Genomic DNA, 9,089 nt, shown 5'->3' with positions numbered 1-9,089 from the left:
AGACACCTTCTCCATGTCCTGGGGGGCTGCAAAATTCAGCAGGACCTATCATTGAGCCACAGGCCACCCAGGGTAGCAACAACCTCTACACAATTAACCAAGCAGCTAATAGCTGGAGACCAGGGTCAACAGGAGATGGAGTCAAAACTCTTTGGTTTTGCCTCATTTGGTTTTTCCTCAGCTTAAAAATAAGTTTTACCTCAGCTTCTGCTAACCCTGATGGGCAAAAAAGCAGGAAATGTTGTCCCCAAGTCTTGGCTAGGCATCCAAACAGGGTTTCAACCCCAGACCTCAATGAGGTCCCCAGATTCCATGCCCAAATCAGCTGGCAGCTCCTTGCCTGAAAGCTTTGTCCCATCAAAGAAGAAAGACAGCTTGTGTCCAGAGAGTCCCATGGCCTCCTCATAGTGTAACATGAGGGTCTTGAGAGGAGAATCTTGAGACAAGGAGATCCCCAGCATCTGGTGTTTCTCTTTCCTCTGCACCCTGAGACAGAGCTGTTGGGATGTCTCTGTGGCCTCTGAAGAACTTGCTAGCACCACACAGCCATTCTGATATGCAAATCTGATCAGGTCAGCCCGGCACCAGATTTTTTAAAAATATTTTTTATTTTGTTTATCTATCTTTATGTGGTGCTGAGGATTGAACACAGTGCCTTGGTGTGAGGCAAGCACTCTGCCACTGATCCACAACCCCAGCCCCCCACCCCCGACCAGATTTTGAATGGGAAGAGCCAGGGGCTCTCTGGAAGCACAGGCCCCTCCACTATGACCACCTCATCATCTTGGCTCTGGTGGCCTTGGCCCTGGTGCTGCTTGGGGCTCAGAGAGGATGAGAGATCTTGGAGGCGCTTGTTCACTTCCTCAAACACCTTTTTCTGCCGCAGTCTGGCTGGGCACAAAATAACTGAGCTGCCACATAGCCTTGTAGGTTCAAAACAGGAACTCCTTTATTCTCCGCACTCCCGCGAACCCCAGGCACGCGGCCTTGGCCTTCTGGGGGGGGGGGGGGGACACCACACACACCGGAAATCCCTCCCCCCCCCCTCCCGGGCTGCGAGCGCACTCACTCTCGGAACCCCGGGGAGAACTCAAGGGGAACTCCAAAGTAGAGGGCAACCGAAGCAGCAAGAGCCATCCTAATACCGGACAGTAAAGATCTAATATACAATTGAATCAATCCAGCATCATCTTAATGGCTCGCCTCTCAACCATTACTTCTGGCAAAATGCCATGCGTCATTCCAACTTGGCTATGGCTCTCAGCATTTTTCTTCTCTTCTTTCTCATCCTTACTCCTCAGCTTCTTCTTCCAGGCAGAGCCTGGATGTGGGGGATCCTCAGGGTGGGGACTGCTAGCATCTGCTACATCTGCCTCTTCCTCAGCCCCTGAAGGGCAAAGTTTCAGGAGGGACACATGATCTGGGATGAGGTGGAGGCTGCTTTGCAAGCCTTTTACTGGGCAAACTTACTAGTCCTGGATATTTTTACTACAAAATAAATTGTTATCTTCCCGGATGAGTATCATTCCCCCTTCCCCACTTTTTTCCCCCTTCTTCTTTGTTTTTTTGGTGCTGAGGATGGAACCCAGGGTCTTTCATATATTAGGCAAGTGCTAAGCACTTTACCACTGAGAGGCAAAATCAGCTTCATAACTATATCTTAAAGATTATGAACTTTTTAAAAAGAGTATCTTTTTTTTTAGTTATAGTGGGGCATAATACCTATATTTATTTATTTTTATGTGGTGTTGAAGATCAAACCCAGGGCCTTGCACATGCCAGGCGAGTGCTCCTCCGCTGAGCCCAGCCAGATTATGAACCTTTTTAAATTTTTTTAATTGACTTTTTAAATAAATGACAGCAGAATGTAATACATTTCTTATTACACATATAGAGCACAAATTTTCATATCTCTAGTTGTATATAAAGTATGTTCACACCAATTCGTGTCTTCATACATGTATAGACATTTTTTTTGTGTGTGTGTGTGCGGTGCTGGGTATTGAACCCAGGACTTTGTGCATGCGAGGCAAGCACTCAACCAACTGAACTATATCCTCAGCCCCCAGAGCATGAACTTTTAAATTTAATTTAATTAATTTATTTATTTTTGGGTACCAAGGATTGAAATCACTGAGCCATATACCCAGCCCTATTTTGTATTTCATTTATATACAGGGTCTCACTGAGTTGCTTAGCACCTCACTTTTGCTGAGGCTGGCTTTGAATTCATGATCTTCCTGCCTCAGCCTCCAGAGCCCTAGGATTACAGGCATGTGCCACTAACCCACCCAGCCTGATTATGATCTTTTTGTGTTTAAAACAAGCATAGCTGGGTGTGGTGGCTCAGGCCTGTAAGCTCAGCAGCTCAGAGGCTGAGGCAGGATGTTCACAAGTTAAACACAGTCTCAACAATTTGGTGAGGCTTTAAGCAACTTAGTGAGACCCTGTCTCTAAATAAAAAATAAAAAGCCTAAGGATGTGGCTCAGTGGTTAAGTGCCCCTGAGTTCAATCCCCAGAACCAAAAAATAAAATAAAGAAGCATAATCATAGTACAATACCACAAACATTGCTAGAAGGACTGTCTGCAAAAATATTTGTTTCCAGCATTCCAGAAACCTGTTTGTTTTAAGTTTAAATAAGTATTAGGACAATGGACTAAATCACATGGGCATCATTTGAGATTTATTGCTTAGTTTTTCATTATACCCTATATCCAAGGCATAGCATATGAATTATTGTTGGATTCCCTTCACACATCATTCCACATTGCACCAATGCTCTGACCACCCCCTCCCCCATCAGAATTACCTGAACAAAGAGAGCACTGTGATTGCTTACCTGTGTTAGGAAGATTTCCACTGCTTAACAGAACTGCCAGAGGCTCCTTCAGCTATCCCTATTTGAATTGTGTGATAGGTAGTGCCTATTAAAAAAAAAAAAAAAAAAAACTAATATGATCCATCAGTTCCACCACTGAGTGTTGTCAAGGTGATGTTAGACCAGGATGCAAGAAAAGACCACTGACTACAATTAAAATCAAATTAAAGCAAGCTTTTTATTTCGACCGGCCGGGCTGCCTCTTCCCCCCAAAACCACGGGAACAAGACAGCAGCAGCAGCTTTCCAGCAGCCCAGCTTTATAGCCCAGAAAGTTACACAAAGGGGGGGTTACAGATAACAGAACTCTGACAAGCATCACACTAATGGTAGTTTACATTTTTTTTTTTTTTTGCTGGCCCCAACATCAGAATTTATGAGGACCATTAGAGCCTCAGAGAGGGTCGTTGTCTGGCCAGGGAAGGCCAAGATTTGTGAGGCGTCACTAAAGTTTCAGAGAGGGCTGCTATCTGGTCAGAGAGCCAGGCATGGGTGAGTTCAAGGCACGGGCAGGCATTCCAAGCAGATTCAGAATTTGCAGTAATTTATAGTAAAGCCGAAATTAGCTTTTCATGGCTTTGTGGCAAGATGGCTCCCAATTTTGAGAGAAAATCAGGTTGGGTCTATCAGTGATAGGAAATGTCCCCTCTGCCCTTTAAAGTTTCACTGAAATAAATAGACAAAAATCAAATAGGAGAAAAGGGCATGCAGATTTATTAATGTGCAAAAAGAGAAAAATCACAGCGTGGGGAAAATCACAAGAGTAATTACATGATGAGTCAAAATTATTCAGACCTATATAGCTCTTTTTCTATAGGGGAGGGAGGAATAGGGAATGTCAGGGGAACTGTAAATGATTTTTAGGGTACTTCAATGGGTTTTCAGAACATACAATGGCCAGGGACAAAGTCTGTTTGGCCCACAGAAGGGACAATAGTTTGTAAATGATTCTCTATAAGATCAAAATGATTCTTTATAGGATCCAAATCAAGGACAATGGCGTGTGACAAAAGACTATACTGGTGTATTGACAGATTTTAGTCTCTTTTCCTGTGAAATGAGTTCAGTGAATGAAAACTCAGGCAAGGGACCAGAGCTAATTGTTTTCTTCCTTGGGGGTCCAGACTTTAAACAGACAAGGGAAATTTGCAGGAAGCCCATTTGTTCCCTGGGAGCAGAATTTCCCAATAAAAACCTGGAAAGATCAGAGGGACCCTGATAGGAAGTTGGGTTCTAAAGGCCCCAGCAGTTCAAGCACCAGTTTGGGGGGTATTTTTCTGAGTTCCAAGAGTAAATACCCCAAATAATCAAAAGCAGAGAAATTATATATGTATATATATATTTATATAAGTTATATAAATATATAAATACATACTATTTACTTATTTAATGGCCAGGGATAGAACCCAGGCAGGACCTAGTGCACATTAAGCAAGCCCTCTACCACTGAGCTACATCCCCAGCCTCCATAAAGAGATATTTGTATGCCCCTTTTATAGCATCATGATTCACAGAAGCCAAAAGGTAGAGGAATCTTTGTCCAGTGAAGTATGAGCAAATAAGCAAAATGTGTTATATTCACACAACGGGATATTACTTGGCCTTAAAAGGAAGGAAAATCTCACATATGCTACAACACGACAAGCCTTGAAGACATTAAGCTAAATGAAAATAAGACAGTGACAAAAACACAAATCCTGGGTGATTCCACTTAAAATGAGGTCTTTAGTGTAGTTAAATTCACAGAGACAAAGTAGAGTGGTGCTTCCTGGGGTTGGGGGAGGAAGGTATGGGGAGTTGTTTAATGGGTATGGAGGATTTTGTTTTGCAAAATAAAAGAGTTCTGAGAAGCTGTGGGTGCAGCTCAGTGGCAAAGCTCCTGCATAGCATGCACTAGGCCCTGGGCTCCACCCCCAACACTACAACAAACAAATTAACAAAGAGTTCTGGAGATGGATGGTGGTGTAGATTGCCTAACAATATAAATGTTCTTAATGCTGCTGAACCGCTATACTTAAAATTGTGATTTTTTTCCAAAATTTGTATTTGGTCTTTGTCCCATTGCTTGACATACAACTCCTAAAATCCCTGGAATATTCAAAATGATAGTTATCCTTTTATATGTTAATGACGGACTGCTGGCCTGCCACCCCTAAGTAGCTTCAAATGGGGGCTGGTGACAGGAAACACCAAGGCAGGATTAGAGGATTGGGAGTTTTAGCCCTATCCCCAACCTCCAGGAAGGGGGTGGGGGATGAAGGTTAACTTAGTCATCAGTGGCTAACAATTTAATAAATCAATGTCTTATAATGAAACCTCCATAAAAACCTAAAATAACTGGATGCAGAAATCTCTGGATAGCAAACAGAGGAGGTTTCTAGAGAGAAACGCTTCTGGAGAGGGCATGGAAACTGAGATGCTCTATGGTGGGCCCCATGTTCTTTTTATTGTTGTTGTTCTTTTTAAATTTATTTTTTAGTTGTAGATGGACACAATATCTTTATTTATTTTTATGTGGTGCTGAGGATCGAACCCAGTGCCCACATGTGTGAGGCAAGCGCTCTACCACTTAGCTATAGCCCCAGTCCCTGTTGTTCTTTTTAAAAAAAGTTGCTGATGGACCTTTATTTTGTTTTTTATTTATATGTGGTGCTGAGAATCAAACCCAGTGCCTCACACATGCGAGGCAAGTGTTCTGCCACTGAGCTACAACCTCAGCCCTCACCTGTTCTTTTTTGAAAATTCTTTTTTAGTTGTATGAACATAATACCTTTATTTTATTTATTTATTTTTATGTGGTACTGAGGATTGAACCCAGGGCCTCACAGGGGCTAGCTAGGCAAGTGCTCTACCACTGAGCCACACTCCAGCCCTCTTCATCTGTTCTTAATCAGTGTCCTTTGTAATATTTTTTTATAATAAAAGGGTAAGCCTAAGTAAAGTATTTCTTTGAGTTCTGTGAGTTGCTCTAGCCTATTAATTGAACCAAAGGAGGAGGACCTAGGAACCCTGATTTATAGGGCCAGTAGCCCTAGGTCAATGGTAAAATGCTTGCCAGGCATGTACAAGGTCCTAGGTTCCACTCTCCCAGGTCCAAACAAAAACAAAAACAGGAAGCTCAGGTAAAACAACCCAGACCTTGTGATTTTGGCATAGGAAGTGGGAAGCAGTCTTGGGGAGCTGAGCTCACAACCAGCAGGATCCTGATCCTATCTCCAGGGAGACTGTGTGAGAATGGAATTGAATTTAGAGAACACCCACCTGGACTCTTGGCAGAACTGCCTGCTTGTTCGGTGTGTATGGAAAATCTCACATATATTTGTTCACAAGTCTTCCATGAGAGTATAGGAGAAACTAAGTTTGTTTTTTATTCCGTGTCCTCAGAATGTTTTCAATAGTAACTTTTATGGTATGTATATTTTACAATATTTTTAAATAAACAATTTTTTGTGGTGCTGGAGATTGAACCCAGGGTCTTGTACATGCAAGGCAAGAACTCTACTAACTGAGCTATATTCCCAGCCCAAACAATTAAAAAAAAAATAATGATAAAGTAAAACTAAAAATTGCTGGGCATGGTGGTTCACTCTTGTAATCTCAGCCATTTGGTAGGCTGAGGAAGGAGGATCACAAGTTCCAGGCCAGCCTAAGCAACGTAGTACCACCCTGTCTCAAAAAAAGTAGAAAGGGGGAATTGGGGTTATAGCTCAGTGGTAAAGCACTTCCCTTGCATGCATGAGGCACTGGGTTCGATCCTCAGCACCACATAAAAATAAATAAATAAAGATACTGTGTCCATTTACAACTAAATTTTTTAAATTATATATATATATATATATATATATTTTTTTTTTTTTTTTTTTTTTTTTTTTTTAAGGGCTAGCGATGGAGCTCAGTGGTAGAGCACTCCTGGGTTTAATCCTTAGCACCAATCAGTCAACCAATAAAAAATAAATAAAATAAAATAAATTTCTCAGAAACCTGCAAATTTCCAGCCAGGTGCAGTGGTATAAGCTTGTAATCCCAGTGGCTCAGGAGGATCCAGGAGGATCGGGAGTTTAAAGCCAGCCTCAGCAATTTAGCAAGGGCCTAAGCAATTCAGTGAGACCCTGTCTCTAAATGAAATACAAAAAAAAGGGCTGGGGATGTGGCTCAGTTGATGAGTGCCCCTGGCTTCAATCCCTTGGAAAGAAAGGGAAAGAAAAGAAGAAAGAAAAAGCAAGCTAGCTGCAAACTTCCAGAGACAAAGAGTGTTGCTCTTAGCCTGGATGACAATAAGATTTAACCCTTCCAGAGACCTCCCCTTGCTACTCTGTTAAAACTGACCCCCCACCATGGGTTTTGGAATTTCCCTTTGAATTCTAGCTTCTACAGTATTACAACCCAATTCGACTTAACACTTACCTGGAGATTCATATGATGTTTCCAAAATCCTCCCAGGTTTCAAGTTGCATTTCTAAAATACCCCACATAAACACACCCTGCATAATCAAAGGGAAAAGAATCTGCTCTTGAATCAAAATAGAAAAGACTTTATGAACAAGTCTTAAACTGAGGATACTTAGAAATTCTCCAGAAGCTGATAACTGCAGAGATGGGCAGATTCTGCCCAAAACAACAGAAAAAGATTGATGTTCTGGTTCTTCAGCCCCTTTTTAATCCATTATGAATTAGTATACCCTGACACCCTCTAGTAACCAACTGAACCCCCTAGTAACCAACTGAACTATCTCGGTTTTCACCCTATTACTTTTTTTTTTTGGGGGGGGGGGTACTGGGGATTGAACTCAGGGGCACTCTACCACTGAGCTACATCCTCAGCCTTTTTTTTTTTTTTTGGGATTTCAAGTTTTATAAGTGTGGGAAAACTATTAAGGATAAAGGCAAAGATCCTCCAGTAAAGTTAACAGGATTTTTTGTATACTGGAAATTGACTAAGACAGGATATTTAAGGTGTTCTTAACCATTAAAACAACAACAATGAACTATGTGAGAGGATGAATATATAAATTTGTTTGGCTATAATAATCAATACACTTATATTTATGTCTATCAACACTAATGTTATATACCTTAAATATGTACAACTAAAAAGAAAAAAGACAAAATTCCTTTATAGCCCCCAGATTAGAAAAATGCTTCCTAGGCTTGGGGGAGAGAAAGTTGCAGGGAGGCCCTGAAAAATAGGGATTGGCAGTAGGTGGGAGAGGGTTCTCCCTCTGCCTTGCCCAGTGTATCTTTTGGGAGGCAAATACTGATCAGATGGGTTAGCAATTCTGAAGGCAGAGGACCTGATTTCAGGGTCATTAATTTCTTTTTCTTTCTTTCTTTTTTATTTATTGTAGTTGGAAACACTATCTTTATTTCATTTATTTATTTATTTATTTGTGTAGTGCTGAGGATCCAACCCAGGGTTTTGCACGTGTGAGGCAAGCGCTCTACCGCGGAGCTACAACCCCAGCCCAAGGGTCATTAATTTCTATACTGATCTTCATTGTTTCCTTTATTTGGCTTGCTTTGGGTCTGTCTTGTTTTTTTGTTTTTTGTTTTTCTAGCTTCTTAAAGTAACAATTTCAATTACTGATTAGGGAACTTTCTTCCTTTCTAATGTAAGAATTTAGCCTTTTTAGGTACTGTTTTAGGTATTTCCTACAAATTTTGAAATGCTGCATTTTCATTTAAAAATATTTTCAAATTTCTCTCTCTTACCTATAAACTTAGGAATGTTTACAAGTAAATGTGTGCAGATTTTTCTGTTATTGTTCTATATTTGATTTTTAATCAAAGTGCATTATTGTCAGAAAATATTTGTATGCGTTTGATGCTTTTATAATTGTTAAAGTGAATTTTATGTTCCCAGATATGATTTTATTTTGGTGAATATTTCACATGCACTGAAAAAGAATGTGTGCTCTGCTTCTCTTTTGGGGTGACTGTTCTGTAAATGTTCAGTTCTTCTCTATCTAAAAATATCAATCAATAAACCTATCCTGATGCTTTTTTGTCTTTTAATAAGTATATTTACACTATTTACAATTAATATCTGTTGATGTATTTGCATGGGGGTTATTAGTTATTTATTAGATTTATTTTTTAGAGCTGATTTCTATTAATTCTAAGAATGAGAGAAGTGTGTTAAAAGTCTTTATATTTGTGAATTTATCTACTTTGGTTTTAGTTCTGTCTGTTTTCATCCTCAGCCTTTTTAA

The 9,089-nt window shown here is 40.6% G+C and overlaps 1 protein-coding gene across 1 annotated transcript; it reads right to left on the bottom strand.

Moving 5' to 3' along the window:
* Positions 1-278: 278 nt before the first annotated feature.
* Positions 279-1,651, bottom strand: LOC114105723 (NFATC2-interacting protein-like). Its single transcript, XM_071606063.1, has 4 exons — positions 1,627-1,651; positions 1,266-1,450; positions 723-871; positions 279-594 (listed from the first exon to the last, which is right to left on the bottom strand). The coding sequence occupies exons 1-4, from the start codon at positions 1,649-1,651 to the stop codon at positions 279-281; spliced, it is 675 nt and encodes a 224-aa protein (XP_071462164.1).
* Between the last annotated feature and the right edge of the window lie 7,438 nt (positions 1,652-9,089).

This window comes from Marmota flaviventris, chromosome X, assembly GCF_047511675.1.
Source record: "Marmota flaviventris isolate mMarFla1 chromosome X, mMarFla1.hap1, whole genome shotgun sequence".
NCBI lineage: Eukaryota > Metazoa > Chordata > Mammalia > Rodentia > Sciuridae > Marmota > Marmota flaviventris.
The sequence above is the reverse complement of the archived record's forward strand: the minus strand, read 5'-3'. Positions and strand labels throughout refer to the sequence as shown.

What these genes read in the sequence shown, in the direction of transcription:
- LOC114105723 (XM_071606063.1), bottom strand. Translation starts at nt 1,651, where the DNA reads ATGAAGCTGATTTTGCCTCTCAGTG. An exon ending in AGAAAGAAGAGAAGAAAAAT is followed by an intron (nt 872 to 1,265) that starts GCTGAGAGCCAT and finishes CGGCAGAAAAAG; the next exon opens with GTGTTTGAGGAAGTGAACAA. An exon ending in AGCCCCTGGCTCTTCCCATT is followed by an intron (nt 595 to 722) that starts CAAAATCTGGTC and finishes AAAATATTTTTA; the next exon opens with AAAAATCTGGTGCCGGGCTG.